Source organism: Aplidium turbinatum, chromosome 3 (assembly GCF_918807975.1).
Source record: "Aplidium turbinatum chromosome 3, kaAplTurb1.1, whole genome shotgun sequence".
Lineage (NCBI taxonomy): Eukaryota > Metazoa > Chordata > Ascidiacea > Aplousobranchia > Polyclinidae > Aplidium > Aplidium turbinatum.
Genome location: NC_137474.1, coordinates 7,579,052 through 7,601,220, shown reverse-complemented (window position 1 = coordinate 7,601,220; position 22,169 = coordinate 7,579,052). Strand labels below are relative to the sequence as shown.

General features: G+C 37.6%; 1 protein-coding gene across 3 annotated transcripts; it reads left to right on the top strand.

Moving 5' to 3' along the window:
- The first annotated feature begins 1,560 nt into the window (after positions 1 to 1,560).
- LOC145767183 (cAMP-dependent protein kinase type II regulatory subunit-like) lies at positions 1,561 to 22,113 on the top strand. 3 transcript variants are annotated; one of them, XM_082578956.1, is made up of 10 exons: positions 1,561 to 1,700; positions 13,656 to 13,848; positions 14,415 to 14,462; positions 15,812 to 15,945; positions 16,562 to 16,668; positions 16,787 to 16,946; positions 17,855 to 17,956; positions 19,538 to 19,684; positions 20,057 to 20,183; positions 20,782 to 22,113. In XM_082578956.1, the coding sequence occupies exons 2-10, from the start codon at positions 13,749 to 13,751 to the stop codon at positions 20,907 to 20,909; spliced, it is 1,053 nt and encodes a 350-aa protein (XP_082435082.1). In that variant the 5' UTR covers positions 1,561 to 1,700; positions 13,656 to 13,748; the 3' UTR covers positions 20,910 to 22,113. The 3 variants fall into 3 exon arrangements, with proteins under 3 accessions (XP_082435082.1, XP_082435083.1, XP_082435081.1); XM_082578957.1 differs by lacking the exon at positions 1,561 to 1,700 and adding an exon at positions 4,688 to 4,708; XM_082578955.1 differs by lacking the exon at positions 1,561 to 1,700 and adding an exon at positions 7,517 to 7,699.
- The last annotated feature ends 56 nt before the right edge of the window (positions 22,114 to 22,169 follow it).

Here is a 22,169-nt window from a genome sequence, read left to right as displayed (position 1 = left end):
GTCTGACGGCGTGCTAGTGGCGGGGAGTCTTGGGGGCCTCCCCCAGCAAATTTTGAAAAATTGCTTTGAATTTGGTGCATTCTGAGAGCATGCTCAACAAAAATTTGGTATGAATATTAGGCTACTGTAAAGTGGTGCTGTCCGGTGGCATAGCAAAAGGATAAGATCATGTTTTCTTTGGCATTTTTCTTGATCATGCTTTCTTTGGCAGACTTCAAGGATACCGGATTACCGGTATTTGCTTAATTGTGAATCGAAAAATTACTGCATTTTCTGAGTAAATTGCGGGCCCTGTGCGATCGCACCGTTAGCACACCCCAAAGTAATGCTCAACCCTGTGTTATTGTTGTGTCTTGCCTGTCTTTGGTATAAAAAAGCAAACTCTCTCCCGAAACTATATATTCTGGTATATTTTTCAATGCAATAAATCTTTTCACTGATAGATTTAACAGCTTAATTACGTTTGTTACTTTTTTAATTGCATTATGTTTTATATAATATGTCCGCTTTGTTGACTCGCCATTAGTTTATCTATTACGGCATCTATTCTGTCTTGATTAACAAAGTGTAGACTTAAACACAAACATTGCTTACCGTACTTTTATCGTTAAAAAATGTTTAAAGTAAATGCTGTGCTAAGGCCTAGGATAGTAGGCTATCAAGTAAAACTGACAATCTCTAAATGTGAGTTTGTTAATTTTATATTTTTAAACTTCAACGAAGTCGTCTATCACAGACTATATTAACCTACTTTGCTCAAACGTGCATCATAAATTTGCTTTGACGTATTTAGTTTTACGTTGCGTGCGTATTCAAAGCGTCATTACATCACCAGTTAACAACTTTATGGCTGAATGATCGAACAAGTTTAGAAAAAATAGAAAACTCCTTCACAGAGCGCGCTTCAGCGAATCTTCATATTCACACGTATACATGTTAGACCAGTCAAAATAAACAAGATCTTTAGCAAATAGCGATAAGTTTGAGTGAAGATAAGCGGTAAAGGTGAGGTGCATTGAAACAAAATTTAAAGTACGAGAGTACTCAGGAAAAACAATTCCATGCGTGATTGAGCAAATATACCAAACAGAGCATGGCCTCTTTTTTATACACCAATCCTATCGCAAGTCCTAGCAGTTACACGCTTGCTTTTCTCAGGAAATGATATTTGACAACCTTTTGGTGAGTGCATGACACGAGACTTTGAAGTTCAGCTTTGGTGGAAAGAAAACAGGCTGCTTATTGTATTTAGTGAGTCTAATAAAACCTTTCTGATATTGTAAACCTGACCCAGGCAAACAGTTGCTTTAAAAGGTTACGTCTGCTTGTTTGATGTCATTTTGGTTGATACAGTTAAGACTGACTGAAACAAACTCGACAATATTTACTGACGTTCATTTAGTGCGAAACTAGTTTTAATGAGTGCATGTTCAGTTCGCTAAATGAAAAAACAGCTTTAGTTACATTTTGAAGAGAAATTCTGTAAAATAAAATATTTTATTCAAACGTGGCACGTGTGCAAAAATTTAATTTTTATTGTCTTTTGACATAAATGCAGCTCTAAGCTTAATTTACCATGAATAAGTGAGACTTTGCAAGGTTTGGGGTTGCGTTGTTTCTGGATCAAGGTAGAGAATTAGGCTACAGCGTCACTCAAGAAATCGCGCAAGCAAATCCACACTTTTTTTTCAAGATCATCAGTAAGTTTTTAAACGTACTATTTGAAATCGAAGCGTAAGCTATTATTTATTATATTAGTAGCCTATGTCTTCATATATATCGAGAAGTTGAGGCAGTGGTGGATCCAGGGGTGGCGATTGGGGACTGGGGTGTTCGCCCCCCCTAACAACGCAGAAAAGTTGCTTTATCAACCGTAGGCTATATTTGCAAGGTCGGATTAATGTAAACACCCACACACTATTGTGTTATGTTAAAATCTCCCCTCTCCCCGTAGAGCTACTTGTTGGATCCACCACTGCGTTGAGATGCGGTAGCTTAATGTAGCATGTAGGCTAGTAGAGGAAATTTATACTTTGATTGTGATTTTTACAGGTTTAGTTTGTGTGCTTCAGATTTGTTTTGGCTAAGATTTTTTCACCAATTTGGTTTCATAATTGCCTATATAGCTTGCAAAGTTAGACGTTTGCTTGTTCTTCTATTCTTTGAAATGAAATCTTTGCTTTGCATTCATAAAGATTTTCAAAATTCTTTATTACATACATTTTGTAATAAAGAATTTTGTATTAAAATAAATAAAGAATTCTTTATTACATACATACATACATTTGGTACATACATTTGTATTTCAGCAAAACGATTTTTATTCTGATTGTTTGTTGATTTAGGCTAACTGCGATGTGACTTACGATGTCAAAGAAAATACCCCGACAGCCACTTGATCTGATTCAGATCTGGGCATTTCCGTACCCGATCTGGTAGATCTGGACCAAATAAAGTTGCTGTCTCTGTCTGGGTAATTGCCTACTCCTTTGTGCGATATTTCAATCCTTAACTTTGTGGGTAGGTCCGTGGAGAGGCTTGACAGGAGACCAGCAGTACCGAGAGGTTATTTTATTCGGTTATTTTGTTTGAGCCCGGTAGCCTATCTGTGAAATTTTAGCGTATGGGGTAAGGGAACGCCACAAAATTTCTGGGACTCCATGGCAATGTACTGAATGCAGTACCGTCTATTAATAAAAAAAATTCTAAAAGAGGACACGTTTTCTTTAAGTTTTCTGGGGTTCTAGTTCTACATAGATTCCCGCCCGTAAATTATATCGGGCCTGAGCTCAAAAGTACCCTCCGCCAAGGCGCCAAAGAAAAGCTATTGCAGAAGACTTCCAAAGAATACATAGGGCTTTTGCGCAGGGTTGTCAGATTAGTTGTAGCCTTCCCTTCCAGATTGCATGCCAGTTTGATTCTAAATTATTCTAAATTTATTCTAGACATTTCATTTCAAGTCTAAAACAAAATACCATTAAATACGCAGTGTATATATATTGTAAATATGATATAACTTACAATAAGTAGTGGTGAGAATCTTCGTGTTGAAATGAAAATATCCCTAAGATAAGATGATGCCAGCACATTTTTATCAAGTTTTGTAGCCTTTGTTCACCCCAATTTTATGTCTGTGCCTGCGTGCTTGTTGAAAAATTAAGTTTGTCAAATGATTGGCAGTGTAAACGATGTATGCTGACAAATGAACACAGCAAGCGAAAGAGCAACTGTTTTTTCTTTATATCATTAGAATTCTTGAAAAATGTACGTAGGGTTGCCTCCTGCTGAGAAGCCTTGCCCAGTTTTTGCCCGTTTGTGTAAGAGCTACCTTTAATAAGTTAATCGCTGTATATCTACTAAAAAATTTCATACCGTACGTATATACATACAAATATTAGCCTACCCTAAAAGTGTTTCCAGAAAGCACTACATTTAATCCATTATTTGAGTGTAATTTTGCAAAATTTTTCCAGGGGGCATGCCCTCGGACCCCCTAGAATACGCGTGCCTTCGGAACGTTCTTACCCCCCACGAGTTTTATTGCTTCCCTTCAATCCCTTGCTCAACCCACCAGGATACGCCACTGCGTAGAGCCATATTCTTCCTACAATAAACTTCACATACGCTTGGATTTTTGAACTTCTTATCTAACTGCTTCGATGCAACAAAATATGAAAATCAATAAATATCGTACCGGTACTTAACAGTAACTACGGTACTGCATTCTGTAACAACCTAAAAACATAACAGATTAAAAGTAGTCTAAACTTAACATACATGGAAATACAACCCAGTGTTAAGTGAGCGGAAAGTCCTGTCAGCTAACTAGGTTGCGTCACACTTCTCACAGACAGGCTTTCGTGCCAGAGAGCGTGCAATTCAGCAACACAGTTTCAATCAAAGAGACGGAACTAAGGCAGAAAGTTACGCGCACGCATTGCAGCTGCTAAATGCAATGAAAAAAAGACAATTACCGAAACAATCTAGACTTGTCTAAACAATCCCAGTTTGCTTCTAAAAATTATTCCAGATTCCAGACATTTTTTTTCCCTACTAGACAGTTCGTTTTGATTCCAGATCTGGAATCAATTATTCCAATCTGACAACCCTGCTTTTGTGAGTCTCGCCGGTCTCACCCCTGAGCTACTTTTCTTGTTTTCGTGTATTTATGTCGCAACAATGACATTTGTTCGATTGACGTCATATGACGTCATTGAATTTAAGCGCAGCGCAGTGCTTCAACTTTATTGCCTTTTGCTCGTGAAGGCTCTTCACCACGCAAACATACGCGTTGGTATCAATATTTTATTGACTTACGAAGATAAGGCATATCTTGGTATCATTCAAGAATGCTTTAAAGCTTAAGACTTGGCAAACTAGTCCATTCTAATTTGAAGGCTTTGCAGTGGTTGTGCAGTGTGGGTTAAAAGAAAGTCGCTCAGCCTAGTTTATCACAACAGATTTTTCCTGAACTATGGTGTGGTTATTGTCAAATACTATCATATTTTCAGCTGAAAAACATCGCTACACCTCAGTTCAGACGAAAAAGATAGGTAGCCTAAATTCTGTAGCATAAGTCAAAGATATGTAAGCTTACCCTCCTGCATTATGCATATGCTTGGTGGATTGAATGTTATTTCTTAAATTGAAGTTTACCAGTGGGCATTATGAACTAGTCTATGCTTGCTAATTTTTCCACATTGTCAAGGTATAATATATTGTTTCACATTTAAGATTCAAGCATTGTTATTTTTGCATGAAAATAGAATTAGGATAACTTATACTTCAAACAAAATTACGAAAAATGATAAAATTTGTCTTTTAAGAGGTCTCCTTCTAGACAAAAACTTGACATATGTGCCGGTATTGCATTATACTTGACTACAAAAAGTAGGTAACTAAACATGTCAAGCATGCTGCAAGCCCAGTCTCTTGTGTCGATCAACCCTTTATGTTATCATCATATCAACCTCCATAAAACTATTGCAAAATGAATAAAAGTATAAGTGTGTTGTTTATTTTGACTATGCAAAGTTTTGTAAATTATGCAAATAAGATTTGACACCTGTATTTGTATTAATTAAAAACAACAAGATTGTTAAAAAGCGTTACACGGTCTACAATACTCACTCAGTCATTAGTATTGTTTTGTTTATATATATTGAGAAAATAAAATAATTGTTTGCCACATCTTCAAGCTTTAGGCTGCTGCCTACAATGTCATAAGCATGCACAAAATGGCACTACCTTCAGCATTATTACTGATACATAAGTGTACGGTACGAGAAAAAACTTTAAAAATGTTATAACAATAGAAAACTGACATATTTTTGTTTCATTTTTTTATTACCAACTGTGCTACAGATGGAGACATTTTGATATTGTCATGGAACCATTTTGGTGCAAAACGAAACTTGATAAATTGTCTTTTTGTTATAGCAGATGACAGCTAATGATCACCAAGCAGGAGCTGAGTCGGTCCAGCAATATTTTAGACAAAATAAATGTTCTTTAAAGAAACTAATTGGTTACACAATTGGAATAAAAACAGAGAAAGTAAAATCAATTGAGCATTAAAAATATCAAGATGCAGACAACACAGCAACACATTTCTTGTGCACTTTAGAGGTTGTTGAAATATCACATGATAGTTCAGACAACCTGTCCAAGTGCCCAAGGTATCATAATGTTCGAACAGCCTGTTTTGTCTGTGGTTTTCAACCTTGCTTACAGTGCTGTAACATATTTGTTTGTTGAAATATTCTTGTGCAACACTAGCCTAACTAAAGCATTAAAAATCTAGAAGCTGTAGAAAACAAGAAACTCAATCACAATTTACTGATTTTCTGTTCTTTTAAAAGTGATATTTGGATCTTTTTTGTTGTTGCTGTGGATTGTGGTTTGAAGACTACTGGTCTACAATTATGTCTATCAAGCTATGCTTTAAACAGAATAATTGCACTTAACGAGCAGACATGCATGTTGGTAGATTGATTGTCTAGTTTTTGTTGCACTTGATAGCTACTTGCTTTTTGCAAGAATGTTTTGTGTTGTTGTACACGTAGTGAAGTGATGGAACTCCCTTTGGCTCAGGCCAAACTCGGCCTCTTTTTTCACCTCTAGCTCCGGTGATAGTGGCTTCGACCCAGAAGTGTGTGTATGTGGCTGTGGTTAAGGTTATGACCTTGGTAAATCTAATCTTATGTATCATTGTTGCACTACACAACACATGTTGATTGTTGACTATAGCATTAGTCTTAAATGCCTTCTTCTTCCAAAGTTTTCGGGCCCTTTGGAATGACTACACTCTCCTAAAAGTATCCAGGATCTTAAAGTACTTTTTTAACTTTCTTTTTATATAGTGAGTAGTCAGTCTTTTGCTGAGTGCTGACCCTAAGGAGATTGCTGCTTTGGAGCATTAAAATGTTCTATGGACAAGGTGGTCACGTAGTCTTGAGTTATGCCAAAATATCATACTTTGTTTTAAAATTTGAGTCAGTTTTGTTTGTTGCTGCCTAATCTAGGTTGTAAACAATTATGTGTGATTTATAAATTGTTTTAACTTAGATCATATGTTGGGTAATTTTCTACCTTGTTTCATCTCAAGATTTGAAAAACGGTTTGACTGGTAGCAATGCGTTTCAAACATCAACAAACATAATTTTTTTGCTTTTATTATATTGTTTGATGCATGCAACTATCTTATGTGCTATTGTTGTTATTTAATAGAAATCTTTTATTTTTACGCAATAGATTGAGTTTTGCTTTTAGCAGCATGGTATTTGCTTATTTCACAATGTAGATACTAACGAACGACTGTTTTAGCCTGATGCTGCCAGTTCGTCGTGGTAATAACGGTTTGCACTAGTTTCGGAATACAGTTCCCTAGTCATGTGCGTTGACTTTTATTTTTAGCCACATTTATTAAAATTTGTGATTTCTCGCAGGCTTTACAGGGTGTCTAGTTTATGTTTTAAGATGATGTCATTAGACAACTAAAGCAGGATGAACATTAATGATCATGATATAAAATGTATATTTCTGGCCAACCTTGTGTTTTACCAAATGTCTTCCATAAATTTATGATTGCTTGTGTTGCACATGTGCCAAAATTTTTTCAGCATTGCTTGATATCTTTGTTAATTATAGTTATGCTTGTTTTCATGAAATGCATGGATTTAGACAATTAATTTATATTAATGATCAATAAGTCTCTATTTTATTGGGTAGTGTACTGTAGGGCATGTATTGTACAATGTACATGCATATTGCATAACAGTGTTTAAAGAAAACCTTTAAAATCAATTTTTAGTTGTCATTAATAACTTCACTTGTAAATGCACTCAACTTTCAAAGCCATCAATGAATCACTGGTTCATATTTTCTCATAATATCACTTTTATATACTGGACTGGACCTGGTATATTGCATTATGATACACATTATTGCTTGTATTGCTTAACATTTTGAATACTGTAATAATAATATGAATTTCTGTGTTTCTTTGAATAACAACTAACATTTCTTTTACAGTTTTATTTTCATTTTTGCAAAGCTTCAACTTATCTGTTTTATAACAGCATAAATGTTACTAAGCATACACACTTAAGAACAGTGTAGTAAGTCTTAATTAATTTTGTGACTATTCTATGCTATGGCCGATATTCCTGTTCCGCCTGGCTTGCATGATATACTTCAGGTTTGAATTTAAATTGCTCTGATCTAACACATTTTTTTGTTATTTTGCATTTGTAAAAATCTTGACAAGTTATATACATTTTGATCTGGTGGAGTTTCATTGAAAATACTAATATCTGACAGCTTGATATACATATTTTAATTTTTAAGTAATCTAGCAGGTTGATTTTTCAGGTGGTGGTTAGGGTGTTTTTAGGGTGCACGGTCGTTTGGTCGACAGACATTTGGTCGACAGGACGTTAGGTCGACAGAACGATTCATTTTTGGGTTAGGGTTAGAGTCAGGGTTAGATTAGGGTTATGGTTAGTTAACCAACCCTAACCCTAAAATAAATCGTTCTGTCGACCTAACGTCCTGTCGACCAAACGTCCTGTCGACCAAATGTCTGTCGACCAAACGTCCTGTCGACCAAATGACCGGGTACCGTTTTTAGCGTAATCCGCAAAATTCTAACCATTGTTAATATTAATGTACAGGGTGGTGTTCATTTCCTTTCAGTAAAAAAATCCTTTTGGCAAATTTTTGTTGAAATCCGTCGACATTTACTACTTGCGCAAAGAAGCTAAAGTTTAGGTTGTTTAGCCTATAGGATAATCTAGCAGCGGAATATAAGCAATTACCGGTACTTGTAGGCTGTAGGCTACGTCACTTCACAGAACAAATAAAGCATTGTTACGTCATAATTGCAACACCTCGTAAAACTACAAAAATTACACTGTCGGTCTGTTGTGCTGTTGCATTTATTTCAGTTTACTAACAGTTTGCGGTTGTGCAATGGCTGTGACAAGGTCTAAAGATAAAATTTGGCTGGTAGGTAGCAGTTCAGGTCATTTCAGCGCTGTAAAATTACCATTGAGGGGAGAAGTGCTTCAAGTTTTGTTTGATTTTCATTGTAAAAAAGGTTTTGATTTGAAAAGTAGTGTCAAGAACACAGTATCTTTGCTTTTGCCTATTTGGAGTCGAGCACGAATTTCAATACGCCATCAAAACCATGTGATTAATCAGGTGAAAAAATTACACCAGGAATGGCAAAACTTGAAAAAATCTATCAATTGTAAGAGTGCGCTTGAGTTAGTCAGACGGGCAGACTTTAAGAAATCATTGGATCACCTATTCGATATAGCACATAGTAATGCTTTGGATATGATCAACATAGAAGAAGATCGCCAGTTCCTTCTTGCCCAGAGAGAAGAGGGGCGCCTAGGTTCCATGGTTGGCGTTGATATGGTTCTATGCAGGAGAGACCAGCGAGTGAGGAATAGAGCATTAAAGGAGAGAGAGCGAGTTGAGGCGGAAGCAGTTCGTGTTGCCGAATCTACTAATTTAACCATACTGGAATCCTGTGATTCAGAAATGGAAACTCAGCAAGAAGATAATCTCGACAAGTCTGGAGATGGGCGTCATCCATCAGCAGGTGGATCGACGTGCTCCGAACAGCCTGGGTCCAGTGCTGCAAGCTGTCTGCCGAAGTTCCGACGAGGTAAAATTGCTGTAGTAACCCCGAGATATCAGCAGCATTGTACAGGACCAATACTATCTCGAGGAAGGCCGTTCATATTTTAAATGCACTGGCGGTGTCCAAGCAATTGCTCCATCCAACCGGTGATCTGATGATTAGCCCAAGTTCAATTCATAAAACTCGCCAGATCTATCGCCAAAAGCTGTCGGACGAAATTAGGGAGGCTTTTGACCCTTGCACCCCACTGACCATACATTGTGATGGGAAGATCATGGGTGATTATGAGCAAGTAGTAGACCGTTTGTAAATTTTAGTGTCTGGCAAAGACGTTACCAAACTTCGGGTTGTACCAAAACTAGAATCGGGAAAATCAATCGTCGAAGCTGAAGCAGTGGTCTCCGAAATATATAGTTGGGGCATGGCGGATCTTGTACGTGCAATGTGTTTTGACACAACCAGTGTCAACACTGGCTGGCAGAACGGAGTCTATGTTTTGATCGAAGCTTCTCTTAAGAAACAACTCTTGAATTTAGCCTGTCGACATCACATGTCGGAGATTGTCCCTGAAAAAGTTTTCTCTCTGGTAGATGCTGTTTCTAAGTCCCCAGTCATCTACTTATTTGCTCGGTTCCGCGACTTCTGGCCAGATATAGATCAAGCAAACTTCAGCACATCTCTGGACGATCCTGCTGTTTCTGATCAGTTACAACCTGTCCGCGCAAAAATCCTGAAGTTAGCGGCCGACAAGCTGGATCTCAATCATCTTCGGGACGATTACGCTGAATTATTTGAACTCAGTATCATATTTCTCGAAGGAGTGTCGAAGAGAGGTGTCAAATTCCGTTACCCTGGTGCTTTTCATCAAGCCAGATGGATGGCACGAGCGATATATTCCCTTAAAATATGGCTGTTCAGGAAGCAATTCCAACTGGACCTTCGTACCACTGGCCGAAGACAGATGCAGCCCAAAACGTCCAGACAATTGCTACGCATGTGCTTATTTATTGTGAGTGTTTACATAGGCTACTGGTACAGCTGTGATTCAGCCATACAGGCACCTCTCAACGACCTGAATTTTATGAAGAACTTAACAACGTATGCTGATGGAGAAGTATCTCAATTAGCCTTCAAGGCTTACTCCAGACACCTGTGGTACTTGTCGGAAGGTCTCATTGCCTTTGCACTGTTTGACAGCAGAGTTACTGACATTGATAAGAGGGAAATGGTTCGCAGTATGGCAAACAGTCATGGATCCGAAGATCCGCCAAACCGGGCCGTGGTACCTACCGATATTGCTGAGAGAAAACTGTCTGATTTCTGCACTACTGCAACTGAACGATTATTCACAATACTTGGTCTAGACAAAAGCTTCTTAACCCTTGATCCTAAATACTGGGCTGAAAATGAGACGTACCAAAGTGCCAAGGAAACAGTTTCTGCCCTGAGGGTGACAAACGATTTGGCAGAACGAGGAGTGGCGCTTATGACAGAGTTCAATTCGACATTGACCAGAGATGAGGAGCAGAAACAGTACGTTCTGCAGGTAGTGGAGCATCATCGAAGAAAATTTCCCGTAGCCAAAAAAAATTAAAAGCCATGTTTGGATGGTCTAGCTCAGATGTATTTAGACAAGGATATTGTACTCGAGTATGATGCAATCATTGACATATTTGCCAAGCTCAAACTCTAAGTTTAATACGATGGCTGTCATTGCGAATCGTCGAGAATATTCAAAAGTATTCAAGGTCGGAAGGACTAACTTATTGTTTATGTTTCATTATTGTTTATGTTTCTGAAGTGTTTGATATCTTACTCGGGTCATACCAAAGACTTTTTAAAAATGGTACTGAATCTAATTTCTGCTTGGCACTGAGCCATGGAGTGGATTCGGGTAATAATGTACTCAGTTGCGCCTCTATACGGCTGCATTGACACAGTCTGCTTTGTAAAGCGCTGTGGAGCAACGCATTCTGCGATGGATACAGCGCTATATAAAAACTAACATTATTATTATTATTATATCTTTTTTTGGTTCATTGATTGGAACAGTAACTTACTTCTGCGGAATCGCTCTTGATTTAAAGTATGGGGCCGTTCAAATATCATATGACGGTATTTTTAGCGATTCTGGGCCGCTACACGGCTGACTGACATAATGTATTGCCCCCCCCCCCCCTAATAAGCTTTCTAAATACGCCACTGCTTCTGATCATCTCGGTTATGGGTGAAACACGGTGTAAAGGTTGTTAGAGGAATAGTTGCTTTGTTGCTATATTTGCTTTGTTATCCTATAAACGTGCCTGAAATGTGTGCATATTAAAAGTACTGAATAAAGCTGGTTATTTGGTTGCGTGTTGTAAAGTTGCTTGTTTTATTGATTTTGCAAATTTTTCAACCTCCTTGCGCAAGTTGTAAATGTTAAAATAATTTCTTGAAATTTGAAAGACATTGTTTTCTTACCAATTGTAACAATCTGGTGCCCTGTACAAATCAGGGTTGTTGGTATTTTACCCGACCCCAAAAAACCTGGGTGTTTTTTTTTTTTTAAAAAAACATAAAAAAAAAACAGAGCATCATATTTGTCCAGTTTTTATTAGAAAATTTAAAAAAAAATGAACAAAAACATTACAAGGCACTTAAAACAAATTTTAAATTAGGACTTAAGGATGTGATTGTGAAGTAAATTTCCAAGAATAAACTGAAAACGCAGTGGATATTGTACTGTACACAAAAATCAAGTAATGCCACTTTGTGTATACTACACTAAAACTGATTTATGCAAGAAGGCCTTATAGTTAAACTGGTGAAAGTACTACTCTACTGTAGTCTGTAAAATGATGTGAAATGCAATTTAGGAGGCTACCGTATTTTTAAAAGGTAGGCTATTTACCAATTACAGATTCTGGATTCTAATGCATGGCTGTTCTAACGCCACGCAATTGCTCATCCATTACTATATAATATACAGTATATAAATGACAAAAAATATTTAAACATGATGGCATAAATGCTCCTTGCCTTCAAATCTAAAGCAAATGATGCAATAATGTGATTTCTACCACGGTAGCATCAACTTGGTATAGAAATCAGTGGATGATACAACATCCAACTTGATCTTGAAATTAATGGATGATGCAACATTCAAGCAACAACAGCCCTAGTGCATTATTTTATTGAGTTATGCAAGCGTGTACTGTGAATGAGAGGCACTTCATTGCTAAAAAGTAGTATTTGAGGTGAAATAAGCATGAATCTACCTTTTTTGCATCTTTTTAAAAAAAAACCAATAAAACCCCAAAAAAAATGTTTTTTTTTTAAAAAAAACGGGCGGGTTGGGCTTTTTTAAAAAAACTCGGGTTTTTCTCAACCCTGGTACAAATCAAACTTACGATATGAGAAAATTAAAAACACCCTAGTGGTGGTGTTTTATGCATAAATTGCATATAGTTCACTAATTTGTTGTGTGTACAGTCTTACTTCTAGATCTACATAATTTATTATCAGGACTTTCTGTTCGTAGAAGTTCTCTCTTTCATATCATTAATTTTTACTAACTCAATGGTGACATTGTTTTGTTATTTGAAAAAAGGTTTTGTTACTATTTGCCTGTGTAGTTTGGCAGTATCCAATGTCCAGATATTTTATTGAAGTTTAAATGTATGCTTTAAAAGATTTTGAATTATATACCGGTATTTTGCAAATGACACATGAAACTGTTATATAGTTGATGAATGTACTGTAATTGCGTTGCATGTCTTTAAAATCTATTCTCTTTTTGCATTCTAGTTGAGGATTATTGTTTTGGCTGCTTTGAAGCATGCTATGTAATGCATACCAAAACGTTTTTTGTGCAATATGGTTTTTGTCGATTTTTTACCTCAAACAAAATTTGAGTAAGCTTTGGCTTACAAGTCTCGTGTGTGTCTAATTCTTGGTACCACCGGCTTTTAAATTTCGACCTTTTAAAAACTCTGACAAACCAAGAAATTGACTTTTCAAATCTTTGCAAAAGCCCTTATCAAAAAATTTGAATGAGAAAGATCTGGTTAAAATTTTCATGACGCAACAGACTGTGTTATCGGTCATCGGAATTAAGTGCTTTATAGTTGGGCTGATGCTTAGCCATGACCGCCAAAGGCTCTTTCTTGCAACTAAGTAACCAGCCATGGCTCACGGATTGAGAAAACAACATCTCATGTTTTCTGCAGAAAAATTGCTAAATCAAGTTTTGCCACAGCAAAATGTTGTTGTTAAAAATCCTTCCAGCGAATTTATTTTTCAATTTCAATGTTGCATACAATTTTAATGTAGCAAACCAAACACACATATACCCAGAAAAAGTTTCCATTTTACACGGTTTGAATGAGTGCAAAATGGAAATTATTATAAGACATTGAAACGATAATGAAAGCAAAAATGGCAGCTTTTACTGAATGGGCAGTTTAACTTTTACTGAATGGGCAGTTTGGGCACCTGATAACTTTGCTTCACCCCTCAGGGCTTCGTGGTAAACGTCCTTCGGCACCAGCCGGTTGATCTTATCGAGTTTGCCGCGCAATACTTCTCGGATTTGCTTGAAAATCGTGATCACATGCGAGACGGGCCTGGTGGGAGCATGGGATTATCAGCGAATCAAGACGAAGATCAAACGGGATACAGTGACCACGATGACTTCATGGACGAAGCAGAAGGTAAGAATAATGTACAGAAACGTCTTCAAAATGTATCCAGCGACACTTGCAAACGTCACAAACAACACAAGGCAGTTTTTTTTTTCTTTATTAAAATCGATTTATCGAATGTTCGACTTACGAAACGCCATCGTTGATACTGTCCCAGACAACAAATACCGTCATTTTTACGTTGATTTAACGTCTGAAGACGTTGAATCAATGTAATATGACGGATTTTGATGTCGGGTGTGGGTTTAAGTAATTACGAAAAGGTGAGCAATCCGTTGCAGTAACGTCCCGTTTTTGATAGATACTTGATATCAACAAATTATTAACATAAACTACATAATTTTGTTTGTCCATTGATATTACATGAGGACTTCTTCAAGCAATGCCAGTATTTGTGTAAAACGGACTGTAATCCTCAGATTAGCCAATCTCTTTTGAACACTCGTTTAGTTTCAATACTGAGCTGTTTCATTTTTATCAGTTTTTATTTGCCTCTCTGTTTCTGTTGGTCTAATTGCATTACACCTTGTTTGCAACAAAAACAGTGAAGTCATTAATTGATTGATTCATTACAGAGATGGCCATGATGGCTAGAAGGGCAAATGCATCTCGGAGAAAATCGGGTGAGTGTTTGATTTCAACACCTCTCACTGCCTGGTTGATTGATTTATAATCGCAATCTTTAAAATTTATAATTAACGACGAGCACACAGTCCTAATTTTCAACCTGGACCTGGTGATTCTTTTCAAAGACCCTCTTTGTAAGATGGCCATCCAATTAACCTAAACACGCAGTTACAAAATTTTTATCTTTTCATGACACTACTGGTGTTTGAAATGACGTTTTACTGTGTGAAAAGCGATTTGAAACAAAATCTTCAATTTTACAACTAAAACGAATACACGAAACGAGACAATTTAAAATGAAGTCAGGATGAAGGAGTTATGCGCCAAAACGAAATATTGTTTTAAATACTTTACGCTCAACCCATCGAAGCTTAGTAATCAGATGGTTATATGTACACAAACACATAGTATATATGGTGCCTTTTGAAAGAACGTGATACTAGCCACTTAAAGTTATCGTACTTAAATTTTACGTGGTTTCCACGTTTTGAGATTTTCATGTGTTTCGAGTTCGAAACGAAACCGGCAAGTTGTTCCACTTTCGAAACAAAACCATTTGTTTACTGAGAAACTCAATACAACACCAATGCAAGGGAATTCACGTCGAAACAAAGTGTTTCGAAAAGCCTTTCCGTCGCCACCAAATGTAATTTACTGATTTTCCGACCCAAGCCGATTGACGCTGAAAAAAATTGAGCTTGAAAACTTTTATTGTTATAGCGAGTTAGTCAAACAAACTCTGTTGCCTTTTGTCGCTTGAAGATAGCGATTTTAAGAGCTGTTGAGTAAACTTTTTGCAATAGGCCTAGGGCAAAACTGTGCAAAGCAGTTTTGAACTGTTGTTGATTTTCCGACCATAAACGGAAAACTATTTCTTAAAATATCTGTTCTTGTTGCTCCTAGTACGCACATACGTAAATGATGGTGGTGGTGGCCCTTACAATAATCTAATTTTCATTTGAAAATTGAACTGGTCGTTGGATGGTTGAGCTAATGGCTACATTCCATTGTGCTGAAGTTTGACGTAATTTGATGCAATTTCAACGGCTTCAAGTTGATTGTGTCTCAGTCTTGTGACTTGTTACCAAGAAACGCACAGACTTGGAGCGTGTACTCTCCTCATTCAGCTTTACCACAGCTAGCATATTGATCCTTTTTTTATTGATTCAATGTTTGCAGATGATGAGCAAATGTAAAAAGGAAAAAATTGGCTATCTGAAAAACTCTCTTGAACATCAAATTCAAGAATGGTGTGTTTGTGCTGCAAAACTGTAAACTAACTTCAAAGAAAAATTTACCCCAAGTGTTTTATCAAACAATGAGTGATTGTTTTTTTGACTTCAAGTTAGCGGAGAAGGATTTGATCCGGATGCGGATGACACGGATGAAGAAAGAGTCATTCATCCCAAGACCGATGACCAACGGGAGCGTTTGGCTCGTGTCATCTCCAACATGCTGATCTTCTCCAGTCTCGATGTCGTGAGTTGATGAAGTGCCCCAGACAGCAAATCAGTCATTTTTACATTGACTCAACGTCTGCCGACGTTAAATCAGTGTAAAAATGACGGATTTTGCTGTCTGGGCAGCTACAATACAATCACACAGCTTCAACATTTAACTTCGTCTTGAATCAAACTGCTATACAGCAACAGCTTTTGTGCAGTGATCATTTCGAGATCAAATCCAGCCGGAAAAGTTGTTTATTTACATCCTTTCAACGTCCATTGACGTTGACGTATAAAAGGTAACTTTTTCTGGCTAAAAAGACGACACTTTTTTAAATTTGGTGCATTTGTTGTATAGATAATATGATTTAATTTGCAGCCTACTCTATGCCAAGTAACACAGCCTTCTCGATAACTTTACGCTTTTTGGGTAGCCTATATGATTTATCAATTTATTGATTTTGTACTCAGTTGATCTAATGAACAAACATCTCAGCTAATGGGGCGAACCAGTTACTTAGACAAATCCTATACGTTGTGAGGAGCTTTAACACTACGATCACATTATGTAATAGCAAAAACGGTGAAATTAAAATATCTCCACCTAAGTGACGTTGCAATCTCACAATCTTTCATTTTGCACATCTCAGGAACAAACGCAATTCGTCCTCGATGCAATGTTTGAGCGAAAAGTAGCTGCAGGCGAACATGTCATAGATGAAGGCGACGATGGCGATAATTTCTACGTCATTGAAAGGTATGCTTGTCTTCATTGCTATTTTGTGACATTGCTATTTTTGCTTCACAACCAGGCTGTTAAGTAATATTGCTGCTTTCGGAATTAACTTGCAAAAATCTCTATATCTTTTTTTCAGGGGTGACTTCGATATTTTCATCAATGATACAGTGACAAAAGTGCCGGTGCACAAAGGTAGCTACAAGGGCAGCGGTGCTTTCGGAGAGCTAGCCCTCATGTACAACTGCCCAAGATTGGCCACAATCATTGCCACCACGGATGGATCTTTATGGGCCATGGTAATGAACATTAATCATTTGAAATCTTTATTGTTGCGCCACTTAAATGCTTGATTGTGTTGAATCAACGAAAAATAGTTTGACATGTTTGCGGTAATTTCTTTCAACTATACAATTTGGGTAGAGAGATAATGTAATAATGTAAAGTAATTAAGAGGTAATGAAACCGGTTGAGGTAAAGAAACCGGTTGAGGTAAAGAAAGAGGTAAAGAAACCGGTTGTTTATGGTTTCTTTCAACCGGTTGTATCTTTTCATTTGTTACATACGTTTTATGACCTTATCTGGTTTAGAAAAATATATATAATTTTTCGTACACACAACGCCCCAGACAGCAAATTAAACCTTTTTTTACATTGATTCAACATCGTTGAATGTAAACGATGTAAGCAATGATGTAACAATGTAAAGATGTATGTAACGATGTATGATGTAAACGATGTAAACAATGTAAACAACGGAATGGCCCTTTTCGGTGAGTCCGATTCGTTGAGTCCGATTCGTTGAGTCCGATCCCTTAACGGGGAATTTTTTTAATTTTTTTTTTAAATTATTGGGTACCGTAGCCTAATTATCATTGCCGTTTTAGGGTTAGGGGTTAGAGGTTAGGAACTCACCGAATCGGACTCACCGAATAGTAGCAGACCCGTAAAAAAAGGTTTGATTTGCTGTTTGAGGCATGTGTTAGGGGTTTGTTGACAAACAAACAAAACCGCATAAAAACAACTTTACAATGACGTTTTTCTGTGACGTAATCCTCTGCAACACAAGACCACGGCTTGTTAATTTCTAGCCGGCAAGTCCTTATTGACAGTGATTTGACGTTTGCAAAATGTCGGAAAGAACTGATAAACTACCTGGGTTGGAAAAATATCTCAAAACTGAACCCGATTTGTTGATGACATTTTAGGATCGCGCCACCTTCAGACGTATCATTGTGAAGAATGCCGCCAAGAAGCGAAAACAATACGAAGACTTTCTTGCAACCGTGCCTTTGCTTAGCACTCTTACTGTGAGTACAGTTTGTATAACGTTGTATGTAAAAGTGACGGATTTTTTTGTCTGGGATGTGTACGAGTACGATTTTAAAGTTTAAAGTTATGCTGGCATCTAGCTAGTCAATTTTAACGTCTTTGTAGATTTTTGCTGATTGGTGTTAGATTTTAAAATGGTAGTTTTTTTGTATTAACAAGAAAAGGCAACCTAATGTGAGGGGGCCTCGCAGCAAACAAAACTTGTAATTTTATTATCGTTTCAATGTCGTGAGACTTTGAAAACTTTTGCGACATGGCCAATGGCTTATTGAATTGATGGTAATCGCTTGCCAGACGGCAAATCTGCCCCTTTTTTACGTTGATATCAGTGTAACAAGCTGCTAATTTGCCGTCTGGGTTGGTTCTTGATAAATCACGCACTGCACGTTTCAACTACGTCAAGATTGTTTTGTTACGTATGACGGGGTCAGGGGTCACCAACCACGTCATGCCATTCGCATTCAGTAAGTGTTAAACGTGACTCCAGCGAAAAACGTGCGCGCGCAATCTAAACCTGCTCATACTAACCATAGACCATTGCAATTTACCATTTGATCTGGACATTTGTCACACAATAAACAACATTTATATGATAATGTCACTCGTTATTGCACATGACTAAGGAACTGTGTTCCGAAAGCTATTGCAAACCGCTACTACCACAGCGAATCTGCAATATCAGGCTAAAACAAGTCGTTTGTATCTACTCTTGTGAAGTTAACAACGATCATGCTACTAAAAGCGAAATTCAATCTATTATAATTATATTGATATGATGAATCAGTAATTTGATCTGAGTCAGCTGCATAATTGTATGGAGCAGTGGTTTGAATGTTGTTGCCGCCATTTTGGTAGTCTTGCCTGTGTTGTTTTGGTTTTGAAGCTTTGTTTGGCACACTCGCGATTTTGTTTGTTTCAATCTTGTTTTCAATGGTTTGCCAATGCCATATTGTATGCCTAACTGCTTTGTTTAAACACTGTTCAGTTTTAATGAACGTGTGAGTGCGCAGAGTAGTCATTTAAAAAAGAAAAGTTCTTATCAAAGTATCCATCAAATTAGCGGCCCCTAGCGAGTAGAAATCTCCACCTTTACATTACCACTAAATGCATCTCTATCTGTACAATCAAGTTTGTCGAAGGAGCAAGTGTATAACGATTTTCGTATGTTACAAAGATGGTGCTGTATCTGCTGGCTATTGCAAGTGCTGAATAATGCAAGGCAACGCAATAGGAAGGTAGCGATTACTCACATGAGTCGTTACAGTCGTCTTCCGCTCTGCAATAAAACGCTTAAGATAACCATCTGGCTCAATAGTTAAATCTATTTCCAGTCAATAAACAACGAGAACGACTGGTCGAATCAAGCGGCAATATTGAAATGACACAATTCCAGGCAGCGTATCAATCGGTTCTTTTTTTTTGCATTGATGCAACGTCTGCGAACAATTGATTTGGTAGTTAAGATTTATAATTGAAACAAACTCTTTAATGAGTCTTCTTGTTATTTCATAAAAGTTAATTATTTCATAAAAATAACAAGAACTGTTTTTGTTCCACAGCCTGAGGAAAGGATGAAGGTGGCAGACGCCATGACCACCATGTCTTTTGAGGACGGTGACATCATTCTGAACCAAGGAGGGTCGGCCGATTACTTTTACATCGTCATTGACGGCCATGTCGTCGTTAAACGGCGTGGTGATGATCCGGTGAGTATTTTAATTTTCTTTTTCGACCATCAAAGCAAAAAAATGATACTTGCCATCACACAGCATTGGTTTAGAAGAGGGAAGAACTTAGCACGATCCATTGTTTGCTGACATTGCGATAGCAAGACACTATCTGCTTCTTTTTCCATATTAGTTGTTCTTAGAAGATTTTACTATTTTAAATGTGAGGTGAAAATCTCCTGTTGCTTTGTTAAGATATTTATGATTGATTTCCATACAATTCTTGTCATAAAAAGCTTGTTCACTGCGTCGTTTTGCTGAGGATTTAAGGTCTTTGTTGGTTTTGGCTGTCTCTTGGATCAAAGGCTTATGCTGAAGGGTTGATCTTCAAAGAAAACAATGTTTCAACAGAACGATCCGGACAGAGAGGTTGTGTTGAATCGCTATGGCAACGGGGAATATTTCGGCGAGTTGGCTCTGATAACAAATCAACCTCGCGCTGCCTCCGCCCTTGCTGATGGTGCTTGTACTTGCGCTGGTAAGGAACTAAAGTATTTGTTATACCAAGCGGTGGAAACCTTATTATATATTGCTGTTATGTGATAGTTGTGATATAACCTACTTTGAGTTGGTCTCTTGCTTCAACAACTTTGATTTTTGAAGCAAGAAACAGCAGCTAGTGTTGAACTGAGCGCTTTTTGAGGTGCATTTTACATCGGAACTTTTGATTGGTTTATGGATCGAGCCAAGTATTGTACTTGGGTGCGTGGCCGAGTGGTGACAGCGATCGGCTGGCGCTCGAAAGGATGCCGGTTCGACACCCGCCGAGAGCAGGGGATTGTGTCTCAGCAAAACAATTGAAGACATGTCTGAACATGGACAAAACGATTGGCTTTCTTGCCTTTGATCTGTAACCCCTTAACTTGATATAAATCTTCAATTACCAGGCATAGTCTAAGCTTGGATGTGGTAAAAAAGGGTTTTCGTTGTTACGGAATTGTGACACTTGTTGATTATCATCAGAGCGTGAAGCAATAAAAACTACAACTTGGCTATTTAAGTTGCGCTGTTACCGCACTGCGCAACTTAATTGCGCATTTGATATCTCCGATAACCAAGCTTGTTTTTATTTCAAGTCCTTGATGTTCAAGCGTTCGAACGATTGCTTGGCCCCTGCAAGGAGTTACTGATGCGTAACATCCCTCTGTACGAGCAGCAACTCAGCCAGATATACCAAGACATGTCCTTGTGTAACGACTGCTAAGATTGATGAGGAACGGGTCTTCTCATATTACAAATTTCGAGCCGTTTTTTCAGGCTCGCAGTTTGTGGCTGCAGCGGCGGTCTGTCGCTAGTCGAAAAATTGCAAGTTTTTAGTTCAATTTTGCCTCCTCATGACGACGCTGTACTTACGTGAAAATACAGTCTTGTTCTTTTGACAAATGCTTCCAACAACGCTTCGTTTAAATGAAACAGTTGCTCTTATTTGTTTATTGGTTCACTTATGCTTAACCACTTTTCGGTGTTTGACCACTGCTTCTACTGCACAGAACCAGTTTGAACAAGTAGCCTACAGTTTGTATGCGTTAATTAGTAAACTGTGATACGGTGTCAATCGACGAGTTATTGTAAGCCCAGACATCAAAATCCTCCAATTATACATCGATTTAACGTCTGCAGGCGTTAAATCAATGTAAAAAAACGAGTTTTGATGTCTGGGGGCCCTATTCTCCACTGCATCTCGAGGAAGATATCAAGAACTCATTTGGACTGGAGTATTTCTTCTGAAAGATTTTCTCAACTCATAAAGTATATGGCAAGTCAATCCATGATATTGCAACAAGTGCATCTTTGCTTTAAGATGATGCGCCTCAAGATGATCAGCGCATTAGTCACATTTTTTAATGGTTTTCTGTATGACAAGACGTAAAATTGTATCTACGTCCAAATATTTTATGTCATCTATGATGGTCTGATGGATGAGTGTAGCACTGTGTTGTCTTACATATAAAGTTCATGACTTTGACCTGTATCCAAAAACCTTTGTTTACGGAAGGTTTTTCAGCCATTTGCGTAAGGTGCATTTTACGTCAGTGAAGTATTTACTTCCAACTGGCAAAGGAAAAGAACTGGTTGCTTTGCTTTTTTTAATGTTACTACGTCACCACTTTCATTCGTTTTTGCAATTTTTGGTTAATTTAGCGTGTTATGTCTTATTGATGTAAAGACGACGGTATGTGGTTCACATGTTTCTGTATTACTTAGCCCAATTAATGGCCTAGTCTACCGAATATCTCTCCTTGCTCAAAAAGGCGTTAACTTTCTATAGTTTTACAAAAAAACCTCGTATCCAATGAAGTTGTTTCCGGGCCAATCTAGTTGCTGCGGACGAGAGCTACCGATTCCCTAAATCTAGTTGATGTTATTTTCGTTTGTTTTATTTCGTGTTAATACAACCTTCTTTCGCACGCGCTGACTGCACTTCGATGCCAGATCGAGCCACACACTGCAGTTGAAAGAACGC

Bases quoted from the DNA above. Each gene is read 5' to 3' on its own strand.
- LOC145767183 (XM_082578955.1), top strand. From the start codon at position 7,655: ATGGCCGATATTCCTGTTCCGCCTGGCTTGCATGATATACTTCAG. The intron at 13,849-14,414 runs GTAAGAATAATG...GATTCATTACAG, and splicing joins CTTCATGGACGAAGCAGAAG to AGATGGCCATGATGGCTAGA. The intron at 16,669-16,786 runs GTATGCTTGTCT...TCTTTTTTTCAG, and splicing joins AATTTCTACGTCATTGAAAG to GGGTGACTTCGATATTTTCA.